General features: G+C 34.7%; 1 protein-coding gene across 1 annotated transcript in view; it reads left to right on the top strand.

Annotated features, from left to right (window-relative positions):
• Nucleotides 1-13,346, top strand: part of NBEA (neurobeachin) — a 664,295-nt gene that overhangs the window by 335,622 nt on the left and 315,327 nt on the right. The window contains exon 35 of the mRNA XM_040622005.1: nt 3,419-3,483. Within this exon, the coding sequence (XP_040477939.1) occupies nt 3,419-3,483 (65 nt within the window). The remainder of the gene's footprint in view (nt 1-3,418; nt 3,484-13,346) is intronic.

A 13,346-nucleotide genomic window follows, 5' to 3' on the forward strand; every position in this document is an offset into this window, starting at 1 on the left:
AGCTAGAATCAGCTCCAGACCAGTTCCAGAGCAGAGCTAGAGCCAGCTCCAGGGATGGAGCGACTTCTGTCACTAGTTGCAGCACTGGCTCCAGCGGCAACTACAGAGCTAGGGCCGATTCCAGAACTCATCCTAGCAGCAACTCTAGAGCCAGAGCCACCTTCTACACTAGCTCCAGAAATAGTGCTGGAGCTAGCTGCAGAGCTACAGCCAACCCCAGCATGAGCTCTCATCCCAACTCCAGATTTAGTGGCAGCTCCAGCTCTAGCCCCAGAGCCACTATCAGCTCCAGATCTAGAGTTATCTCCATCACCAGCTTTCATACCAGGTCTGGCAACAGTGCCAGACTTCGAGTCAGCCCAGAACTAGAGTCAGTTCTACAGCCAGCTCCAGCACTGCAGTCTGAGATACAGCAGCTTGGGCATCAGCTCTCGAGCTAGACCCATCCAGTGCCAGCTCCGTTCCCATATCCACCACCAGCATCAGACTGTCAGCTCCAGACCCAGAGCCAGCTCAGGCAGCAGCTCCTGTGCCGCTTCTAGCTTTCTGTCCCCTCCCTTGGAATGGCGTCTTTTTGGGGTTTTTTTTTTTTTGTACTTTTCAGTTTATGTTTCATACACTTTGTGGCTTACCATATTTTGTGTTTTACAATTCACGTACGATAAAACTTAAATCCTTGATCATTAAAAAAGAGAATGTTACTGATTAAAGGGTCTGTTTGTATGTTTTTATTTTGCTGAGCCAGTGTAATAAGTGAATTATTTTCTTTTAAATGGTGCTATAACATTGTGCTACTATTCTTAAATTTTGTTAGGTCTTATCTCTCTTAACAGCTTCTTTTTCTAATCTTAAAAATGTGAGTGATTTCCAAAATTCATCCTAGGTGTTTTGATCCTCTTTCTGTTTCTTCTTCTTTTTAAAATTTTTTAAATTTAAATTGAATTTAATCAACATATAGTGTAGTATTAGTTTCAGAGATAGAATTTAGAGATTCATCAGTTGCATATAACACCCAGTGCTCATTCCATCTTTAGAGGCTTTTGCCTGATGGTTTGCTTTAGTCAATATTTTTATGCAAATAATTCCAAATTCCACATTCCATTGTGATATACCATCATCATCCTAATCCCAACAAATAGGGACTCATGACAACCCTGTGATTTTCCTCAAATGAGTACCCTTTTTCTTATTTTCATAATAATATTACCATTCTTCCTGTCATTCATGCTAATAACTTAAACCTTATATTGTTCTACTTTTTTATTTTAGCCCTTAAATCCAATTTCTCATCCAGAATCGTCTTTTAATTTGTATCATCTCTTAATTTCCATTTCCCTATTCGAAATACCAGTGCAGTATAGGCCTTTATTGTTTCTCTTCTAGAAAGGCATATAAAACAGTCTTCTACTGTTTACTCTTGCAGAAGTGACAAATTACTCTTTTAAAACACATATTTCTTGAATGAAGTCTTGCAGTCATACACTTTCATTGGCTTTCTCATCCTTCAAACTCTAATGTCCTTGACTTGGCTCAGACTTAGATTTCTGCTGTTCCTTTATCAAAGATTGCAGATTAGTGTCTCGTGGGCTGAGGCACCTCACAGATATCTTTTGTTTGATCTTTGATCTGAACAGAGTTTTTTTAAAACATTTTCCTCTATGATCTTTTAGACACAGTATAATTTGGGATGCATATGTAATACCTGAGTATGTACTTTGAAATATCTGCTTAAAAAATCCTATGCATATTTAAGTTTCTGCTGATAAAAGAGCCTTGGTGTACAAACAGTATCATAAAGAATATCATGTTTAAGACATTGTCTGTAAGAGTTTATTCTTCACAGTGCCATGGTTCTTTTTATATAAGAGTCACTTTTCTCTTGAAGCTAATATCACAATAAATGTCAAGTAGTCCTGAGAAATTTGCACATTTTGTGGGATATTGGTTTGCAATAAATATAGGATATATAATGGGAATATGCAAAATATATAAAAGGTTGGTAATATAAATCATTTTATTAAAATATAGGAAAAAGAGTTCCCTGTAATTATTTTCAACAGAAATGATTTTAAAGTTTTAATAAGCACTGCAAAATGCAATAGTGATGTTGTCATTTCGATGAATTTTCATTAGGTTATGTAGGATAGCTAAAAGTGGCTTTGCTAAAACCATTTAGAGAGCCATAGAACCATTTATGCCTTTATAAGATCATTACTGTCCCCAGGCTTCCACATCTCTTTTCCTAAGTTGTTGATTCTCTCTCCTGGGGAAATGTAGATTCATGATGCATTCTTCTGTAATTCTTCACAGATATACTTCAAGCAGAAAATATTTACAAATCAAGTACCTATTTTGGGGGACCACATTTATTCCCAGTATGTATGCAAAACTTTAAAAAGGCAATATGATCAAGAGTAGAGGGAAGGGTTGACATGGAGACTGCTTTTTGTGAAGCTGAATTTATGGCAAGACAGCTGACTACCTCGTGTGTAGCAACTTATTAGTGGGAAAATCATGAAGAAAAAATCTATAGATGAGTGATGTGAGTGATCAAGAGGGATTTTTTTAAAAAATGTATTAAGGAAACATTTATTTATAGTACTATTGAAAGAGTTGTGTTTTTTAATCCAAAAAATATAATTTACCAGCTATATAAAAAAGCAAAAAATTGAAATCACTAGAATAAACCAATACCCCTTCAAAAAAAATGGTTAAGGCATATTCTAAATATGCTATTGGAAGAGTACAAAATAAGCAATATACTTTCCTAAGCCAAAACACTATATAACAATCACAGATTTATAATGACACTGGAACTGCCAAATTTACAATATGTTCTAATCTAGATTAGCAAAGAGAGGTTACATTCGGATATAGTTTTAATATTGCCCCCCTTTTCTTTTGCAAATTCAAAAGAATTCATTCGTAACCTTTTTTTCTACGTACTTTTCCGTCACCTGGAATGCACGTGTAACTAGAACATTTAATTTCCAAATCAATTTTAATGTATATATTTCTGATTTTTGTTTTATAGTCTGAATGAAAAATCTCTATGTTCAAGGCTAATGTTTTCTTTCCCAAATGTTTCTACCACTTGTATAGTTGCATGACTATTTATTTGATTTCTTTTGGAAGGAGGCTGTGTTGAGAATCTTCTGTACCCGCGTCTCACTTTCTATCTCAGTCTGCATCAAGCCTGAGATTTACTGGGAATTCAAAAGCACCTTCTAAACTAAGTGATACAGAGCTACTTTTAAAATTTGGATTTCTTACAAAATAACATTTGTTAAAAATATTTTTAAAAGATGTAGAAATGATATCACATGGAAGCTGTTAACATCAACATGATCCTTAAACCAGATGTTACTTTTGTTTACATGCTCATTTTTCTTAAACTTGGTTTGGTTTCTCCTTTTAGGAATGGCAAAATTCTATTCAGAAGAATGCAGGACTTGCATTTATTGAACTCATCAATGAAGGAAGGTAATTAATTTTACAATTTTTAGACAATTAGTTTGTGTACATTTTATTCTGCTAGGCGGCTGCTCTCCTACCATCTGTTCCAAAAATGAATAAGGAAATATATTAGAGTTAAATAATTTATCACACAGGTAGTTAAAAGGAACAAAGTTTAAGATATTAATCATATTTATTTTAGGGTGCAGAAAAGCATCTATGAAATAAAGGAACAAACTTTATAAGGTTTTTGTGAGATTTGAGCCCCATCTTACTGGGTAGTAAAGTTGTTTAACACAGATCAAGTGAACCCAGTCTGCAGTCCCATCTGCCACTCCATCTGTTTTCAAAGCCATGCTCAGTGTTCACTCCCTCAGCCCATCTCAGTTCATGTGAAGTAGTTTTATCTGAACATATCATGCTCTTGGATATCCAACCGAAAACGTGAAGAATGTTAAATATGGTGAATAGAATGGTCAGATTAAGAATTCATATATCCCATTGTTAAAATGGTGCTGTAAGTAAATTTATGTTAGAGCCCATTATTGTATTTACCACTTTAGGATAAACAGTTGTTCACTGTGATTTTTCCAATACTTTATTGGCAGTGGATACATTGAGACAGATGTTAACTGTCACCATTTTGAGATGTATAGCTTCTGTCAGCCAAGGACCTGCATCCTTTACAGTGTTTTTTTCTATGATACAGTGTATTCTTTGGAAAATAATGACTGAATATTTGGCATAATCTATTTTTTTCTTATTTGAAACTATATTTAATTAAATTGATGATAAGGAAATAATGCTTACTGTATATAAAACTTCCCTTTATCAAGGGAGGTGTCATGAAAGAATATTTTACAAGATTTCCTTGAAAATTAGTTTATATATGGTATAGCAAGCCATTTTTAAAAAATCAAATGCAGTTTAGTATTCCTTTTTAGTATTAGTTTTATTTCCCATCAGTTTATTATAATTCGGACATAACCTCTGTTTTTATAATAATTCATTTTATTGTATATTTCTCATTTACATAATCCATGAATGAATTATTTTTTGTCATAATAACACAACTCTAAAAGTTAAAATAAATTTTACATTCACTGCAAAGCAAAAGATGCAGGAAAATATCAGCTTTCTTTTATAATATAAATACTAATTTTACATAATAACAACATACTGTAGTTCTTATAGAACTTTGTTGTGATAAGAGTTGATAATAATTATTATCCATCTTAAGGTGATGAAAAATAGAAAAAAAAATGTTGCCCAGACTATTCATTTTCATATCAATTATAAAAATCTCTCAATTCATATACATGCTAATTTTGTCAATTTGTTTCAACTGTGAAGGAAAAAACAAAAATTATCTTGTCATCAGTAACTCTCTGAAGAGTTAACATAATTGAATTTTCAGCACTTAAGATTATAGTTATTATCTTAGAAAAGGAAGGGGGGAATTTGCTAATACCAGAGGTTTTAGTTCTGATACTATTTTATTGTTCAGTGGTAGAGTTTGGAGTTCATTTTATTTTGTTTTAGAAAAAGTTGGAATTATAGAAGGTAGTTATAATTTTTAAAAAATTTTAGTCCATGAAAACCTTCAAAATGCTCACCATAATGTTCTTTGTGCCATTCTAGATTTTTGTATTCATTTACCAATTGTTCCTCCACTAAAGATGATTTTAGAACAAAAATTGAAACATGACTAGCAAAAAATACGAAAGAACAGATCATGTGTACATTAATACAGCAAATGCCTGTTCAGTGACTACTACATACCAAATCCTATTATAGGAGATGGGAATAGAGAAGTGAATGAGACAAACATGGTTCTGAATTTTTGGAGGAAAGACAAATATTAGAATAATCCATACAATATTGTAAGTGTGCTGTGATAGAGGTGGTATAGGTATTAATACAAGTAGAAGACAGGACACTTACTCTGACTTAAAGAGTATATTCTCCAGGTGATAGGACTATCAGGGATTTCAGAAAAGCCAATACAATAGAACAAAGATGGCCTTTTCAGTGAATGGTGCTGGACATCCACATGCCAAAATTAAATCTAGACACAGACCTTATACTCTTCACAAACATTAACTCAAAATGAATCAGAGATCTGAATGTAAAATGCAAAACTATAAAATGTATAGAAGATAACATAAGAGAAAATCTAGATGACCTTGGGTTTGGTTATGACTGTTTAGATACAACACCAAAGACATGATCCATGAAAGAAAGAGTTGATAGTCTAGACTAAATTAAAATTAAAGACTTCTTTTCTACAAAAGTCAGTGTCAAGAGAATGAAAAGAACAAGCCACAGACTGGGAGAAAATATTTGCAAAAGACACTTCTGATAGAGGACTATTCCCTAAAATATACAAAGAACTCTTAAAATTCAACAATAAGAAAATAAACAACCTGGTTAAAAAAATGAGCCAAAGGCCTTAACAGACACCTCAGCAAAGAAGATCTACGTATGGCAAATAAGCTTAGGAAAAGATGCCCTTCACCATAAGTCATCAGGGAAATGCAAATCAAAAACATGAGATACTACTACACACCTATTAGAATGGTCAAAATCTGGAACACTGACAAGAATGTGAACAACAGGAACTCTCATTCATTAGTGGTGAGAATACAAAATGGTACGGCCACTTTGCAAAATAGGTTCGTAGTTTTTTACAACACATTCTTACTGTGATCTAGCAGTTGTTCTCCCTTATATCTCCTCGAAAGAGTTGAAAACTTATGTTCACATAAAAACCTGCACACAGATGTTGATAGCCACTTTATTCATAATTGCCAAAACTTGAAAGCAACCAAGATGTTCTTCAGTAGATGAATGGATAAACAGATACCCATTTATTTATGTGGTACAACCAGACAGTGGAATATTTATTATTTAGTGATAACAAGAAATGAGCTTTCAGGGTGCTTGGGTGGCTCAGTGGGTTAAGCGTCTGCCTTCAGCTTGGGTGAAGATCTCAGGGTCCTGGGATCAAGCCCCACATTGGGCTCCCTGCTCAGTGGGGAGCCTGCTTCTCCCTCTCCTTCTGCCACTCCCCCTGCTTGTGCTCTCTTGCTCATTCTCTCCATCTGTCAAATAAATAAAATCTTTATAAAAAAAATAAAAAAGTAAAAGAAATGAGCTGTCAAGCCACAAAAAGACATGGAGAAACCTTAATTGCATATTACTAAGTAGAAGAAGCCAATCTGAAAAGGCTACACACTGTATGATTCCAACTATATGACATTCTTGAAAAGGCAAGATTATGGAGACAGTAAAAAAAAGATTAGTAGTTGCCAGGAGTTAGGGAAGAGGAAGACATAAATAAACAGTGCATAGAGGACTTTTAGGCCAGTAAATCTACTCTGTTTGATACTGTAATAGTGGATACATGTCATTATATATTTGTCAACACCCATAGAATGTACAGCACCAAGAGTAAGCCCTAATATAAACTATGGATCTTACGTGATAACACTATATTAAGATAGGTCCGTCATTTGTAACAAATGTAACACTATGGTAGGGGATGGAGATAAAGGGGGAGAACCTTGTGTGATGAGGGGATATCTGGGAAATTTCTGTATCTTTTATTCAAGGCTGCTGTGAACCTAAAATTGCTCTAACAATAGTCTATAAAATTAAAAAAACAAAAAACAAAAACAAGAGGTTAAAAAAAAAAAGTGTATCCAAATAGAATGCCATCTTCATTGAGAACTGAGAGATGGTTAGAACATAGGTGAAAGAAAATTAAAAAATAGAGGAATGAAATTCTGGGCCAGGGGAATGGTATGATACCAAAGCCTGGAAGCAATAGATAGCAAGACATGTTGCTGGACAGCTCTTTTTAGTCAAGCTAAGAGCTATTGAAGTGCCAGTTGTATACCAGCCAGATAGAGGCAAGTCATCCCTTCATGGCAAGGATCACTGGCGAGAGTCATGCCATGAAGGGGTTTGTAAGCTATGGTAAGGGTGCTGTGATATAATTGAAGAGAGCTAGGCATAATCTACAGTGTGGCAAATGGATTTACGGGGCTCTAAACTGAATCTAATCTGAGAGTCAGTAATCTCATTTAAGATGATGGTGTCATAGACTGACTACTAGTGGCTATGAGGAAGCAAGAAGTGGACAGACTTAAAGTATCCTTTGGAAATTAAGTCTACAGAATTGCTGATAGATTGAATTGTAAGAGGGAAAAGAAGGAATCAAAGATAACTTGATTTCTGGCTTTAAAGCTGGTTGGTTTATACTATAAGTATAATTTACTTAGAACAATACAGAAGGAAGAACATGGGCTGGATGGTTACGGGTGCGATTCTCAGGGAGCCTATGTAGAAGGAGCAGAGAACCTGAGGCCACTTTACAGCTGTTCCTGCTGGGAATCCTCTTTCCCTGAAGCTGTACATAATTGGCTGTTTTCTGTCATTAGAAATCAGCTTAAATGTCACCCTCTCAGAGAGGCTCCCTTGACCATCTTATTGAGTTACCACACTTCCATCACATGACTCTGTTTTAACATTTAATTACATCATCTCAAATTATTTTCATTGTTTACATCTATCTTCACCACCAAAATATACTTTCCTTAAGAACTTGTATTCTTTTCACTGATATATTCTTGGTTTCTGGAATAACACCCGACATGTAGTTCACAATCACAAATATTTATTGAAGGAATGAAGAAAAGAATGCTGACTAGAATGAGAAGGAATGAACAGGCAACAAAAGGGTTTTTGATTCAGGATGAAAGGGACTACTGATGCGGTGACGAGACTGTCAATGTTGATTTCATTCACATGTACACCTGTGTGCTGAAGACGCTGGGTATAGACCCAGGCCCTGCTATAGGAAAGCTTACAGTCTTGTGGGGACAACAGTCTTACAATTACTGATATAATAATTGTGCCAAAGTCGAGGGTACTATGGGAGCAGATAATTCAGGGAATGACTTCTGAGAAAGTGGTGATTTCATGAGAGAACTTGGGCCAGGAGCTAGGTTGTTCGGAGCTGAGGAATGAGTAGGAGATGAGTGTAGTCAGCAAGTACACCAACTCTAAGGAGTTTGGCCAAGAAGAGGAAAGATAGGGTGGTTGCTGGAGGTGGGTTTTGTTTTGTAGGGATATTTTTTGGAAGGAAGGGCTTGAGTATTTTTTCATGCTCACTGAATACTCAGGGAGGGGTGAGACAGAGGCGCGGGGCTTAGTCTCTTGTGGAAGAGCCTGAAAAAGGAGGCATACAGTTATAGTGGCGGCAGGACTCAGCGGGGATTTTATGATACCTTCTATTTTCTCTGTGAGGTGACAGGAAGGACCATTTATTGAAAATGAAGAAAATTTGGAGAGGTGGGTGTCATGTTTGAGAAGAGAGGAAAATGTTGAATATAGCCAGTGTAGATGAACAGGGGAGAGAAAAGACAGGAAACCTAGGCCTATGGCCAGAAGGTTTGGGGGACCAGATGAAGATTGCTGTCCTTGATACTGGAGTATTTTCCCCAGCAGTCCGCGGTACAATGAAGATGGACACTCATTTCTCATACTTCAGTGAAAAGAATGTCTTCACTGAGTGCCAACCCCTCCCCCATCCCTAGTCCAGATTAGGTGCCTTCACATGTTCTCATAGCACCTTCCAGTTCCCCTGATGTGTACTTTCCATACCGCAGTGTCAGGGCCTGTTTCGTCATCGTGTGTTTTGTAGGGCTCTTTCCACAGTGCCTATTACAACACATCGCATATGTATATCATTTGTATGGAGTTCAAATACTAGTTCTTGTATTGATCAACTGTCAGACTCTAACGTGTAACATAATCTCCCTCTGACACAGTTTCACATCTGTAGAAGAGTGCAACACCTTTCTTGCCCATTTTCTCTGAAGGTGGAAAATAATATATGACATTGATTATAACTGCTGCAACATAGGCTTTTAAAAATGGAAGTTTTGTTGTTGTTATTACTTATAATGTATATTCAGAATTTTGCTGACTCTCACCTTTAGTTTACTTCATTTCCTTTCAATTTAGACCTTTCTCTTTCATAAATTTGAACTTGGGAGTTTCAGATCAAAAAAAAATCATATTGAGATTGGGATGTAGATACAGTAAAGACACACTACTCCATTTATCTGGCTTCGATTTGTTGAGGCCTACTATGTGCTAAGCACAAATTAGATTCTTTATACACTCTTTTATTTCATTTGCATGGACATACAGCCTTTTTCTTAACTTGTTCTAGTAATTTAAAATGAAGCATATAAAGAACACTTTCTCTTAGTCATTAGAATATCAGTCTTTAATTTGTCCTTGTGGGAATGAAGTTCAAAATCTTTAAGTGGAAATTGTTATAAATGTTTATCCTACTTAACAGCTATACTCGTGAATATAATTCATCAATCATAGCTAGAGAAAGCAATTGTGCAGTTGTCTACAATTAACAGGACAAAAACAGTTGATGAATGTGCAGCTGAATTAAAGTACTCCCTAGGACAGGCTGAAATTATAAACTGGATCATTTAAAGGAATCTAACAAAGGATCTTTATAATTAAAACAAAGCAAGGTTAATGGGATGTAAAATTGCCTATAATATCTTGGCAATAATAATTGGATTTTAAATTATTAAAATATGAATTGAACTATAAAGCAAATAAGAAAGAATTTTTAAATTATGGGATTTGAGTGATCCTTTGAAATAAATTAATCATTTGCCTAAAATAAACCTTTATCACTCTTTTGAAAGCATATAGGATGTAATATTAACGAATATACATAATAGCCAGTGTGTATTTGTGTTTGGTACTGAATTTAGCATAAGATTCACAGGATGCCAATTTTTATTTTGTTCTTTAAAATAGTGAAAAATATATAGCTTGAATTTCTTAGGTTTTGAAAAGGAAAAGGATATCGCATCTAAGCATAATTCTTTAGTGATTATATGGCCTTGACTTGAATATCTTCTGTAATTTAACAAATGCTATGTAATAATTAAAGCAGTAAGCTTTGGTTTGGCTTATTTAATAACTAAAGCAATAAACTTTGAGTTTATTTGTTTTCTGTCTTTGATTTGGCAAAAACTGTATTTAAAAAACAGTAACTTCCGGGGCGCCTGGGTGGCACAGCGGTTAAGTGTCTGCCTTTGGCTCAGGGCGTGATCCCGGCATTGTAGGATCGAGCCCCACATTGGGCTCCCCCACTGGGAGCCTGCTTCTTCCTCTCCCACTCCCCCTGCTTGTGTTTCCTCTCTCGCTGGCTGTCTCTATCTTTAAAAAAATAAATAAATAAAAATAAAATAAAATAAAATAAAAAACAGTAACTTCCAAAACTGTAAGATAAGAAACTCTTTTCCTTAGAGTTGAGATTCTGGTTTAATTTTGCATCAAGAATCCCTGAAAACTTCTGGAAAACAAAAGTTTCCAACCTAATCTATACCTTTTCATTAGTATTCTGTTATTCATTTTACTCATGTAATAAGTTTTTAAATCATGCTGAGTTTTGTAAATGAATGAGGGGGAAAAAGTCTTGTGCTTTTACAAAATTAATGGTATTGATCTTAAACAGTATTACTAATTTATAGACTTAACTTTAGATGTTGGTTATAAATAAAATGTTATTTACCTAAAACTAAGATAAAAATATATCTGCATATATGTATGTATTGAGATTCTTTTTGTCTTGTGAGGACATCTTTAAATATACTTTCCTCCTAGGCAGCATTATTTTAACTTCAGGAAGAGTTAAGTAATAATTCGTTACATCACTCATAGTTCTTTATATTAAAAAGACAAATGCAAGAGTGCTCAATTTTTAGTATATTCATTTATATGTCTTATTTCCTGCTCTTTCTTATTTCTTAGAGACTTTAATGTTTTGTTGGTGTTCTTCCCTTAGTGCAAGCAAATGCCAGTCAAGAGTCAGATGATCCATGTCTTTATAGGAAGCTTTGATTCAGTTTCTGTACCATTCTGACATAACTAGTTTCTATACCATTCTCAAATAACTTGGCAACGGAGGAGCCTAGAACTGGCATTTGTGGCTCATATGTTGTTTAAATAACAGGTACAGGTAAACCAACAGGTTGTTGGAGGGCCTATGCTAACATGAAGGTACAGTGTGTATGGCCAGTCCAAGGGTACGCTAAAGGTGAAAGATGAAGTGAAGGAATAGAATGAACAAGCCAGGTAAGACAAGAGAATAGCTATGGCCTGGGCTATAGATTTTAATTTAGAAGTTCTTCCTAAGGTGCCAGAGGAGTTGAAGTGTTGAGTATAGGCTGATTATTTTTCATTTTGGTAAAGGGAAAGCACATCAACTATATTCTTTAGTTATTGCTGTAGAGACCAACATTTGAAAATCCAGAATACGTCTTTTTTTTTTAAGATTTTATTTATTTACTTGATAGACAGTGAGAGAGGGAACACAAGCAGGGGGAGTGAGAGAGGGAGAAGCAGGCTTCCTGCTGAACAGGGAGCCAATGCAGGGCTTGATCCCAGAATGCTGGGATCATGACCTGAGCCAAAGGCAGACGCTTAATGACAGAGCCACCCAGGTGCCCCCAGAATACTTCTTTTATGATATGACTGTCATAAAGTGTCACAGTCCAAGCTGGAAGAGGAGTAAGAAAAAGTTCATTGTTTATGTTTGCATATATTAAATGTTTATATATTTTTTAAAAAACCAATACTTATGAATCCGACTTCAAAACAGTCCATTATTCAAAGTCTAGATTTTTTTTCATTCTTAGCACACACACAAAAAAACAATAGACAACTTAAGAGTAGATTGATGTTAAAAAATGATTTAATATTTCTACCAAATATGTAAGGAAAAACTAATTATACTCAGTCTTCCAAAAATAGAAAAGTAGGTCATACTTTACACCTCATTTTATGAGATTTCATCACCCTGATAATAATAACAATTACAAGAAATAAAATTACTGATCAATATCCACCAGAAAACATAGGTCAATATTAATATTACCTTTATAAAAGTTGGCAAATCAAATCTAGGAATATATGAAAAGTATTATATTATAAGCAAGAGGTGTTTATCCCAAGGATGCAGAGATTGTTTAATATTCAAAAATATCTATCCATGTAATATACCATATGAATAGATTTTTAAAAGTATATTTTAATAGACATAAGAAAAACATTTGAAAAATTCAACATATATTCATAATAAAACTCTCAGTAAACTGGAAATTAAACTCCCTCAATGTAGTAAACACTATCTACAAAAAACATACAGCTAACATCCTACTAAATGGTGAAAGAATGAATGCTTTCCCACTAGATCAAAAACAAGGCAAGGATGTTCTCACTCCCTATGTGTATTCAGTATTGGGCTGGAGATCATTGCCAGTTCAATTAGGCCAGTAGAAAATTCTAAGGTGGCTGAGAAAAGGGACTATATAATAAGTGAATTTAGCGAAGTTACATGATAGGAGATCAGTATTCAAAAATCAATTATAATAACAAGTCTCCATAATATATGTGAAATAGTAGAAGCTTAAATAAAGCAAAACCATTATAATAGTATCAAAAACAAGAAGTACTTAGGGTTGTACTTACTAAAATTTGTGAAAGACCTATATGATAAAAACTACAAAATATTTCTGTAAAAAAATAAAAAATAAAGAAATGCAGAAATATGTATTCATAGATCAGAGGACCTAACATGGTTAAATTGTTAGTTTGCCCCAAACTGGTCTATAGACTCAAACCTAATCAAAATTCCAGCAGGCAACTTTGGGTTTTTTGGTAGAAATTAACAAGCTGATTTTGAATTTCTGTGAAAATACGATAGCCAGAACAAATAAATCATTTACAGAATGTGTTCCTGTGAGTTCATAGGGCTTTAACTTGTAGCCCTTCAGTGCTTC

Source organism: Ursus maritimus, unplaced genomic scaffold, assembly GCF_017311325.1.
Source record: "Ursus maritimus isolate PB19 unplaced genomic scaffold, ASM1731132v1 scaffold_10, whole genome shotgun sequence".
NCBI lineage: Eukaryota > Metazoa > Chordata > Mammalia > Carnivora > Ursidae > Ursus > Ursus maritimus.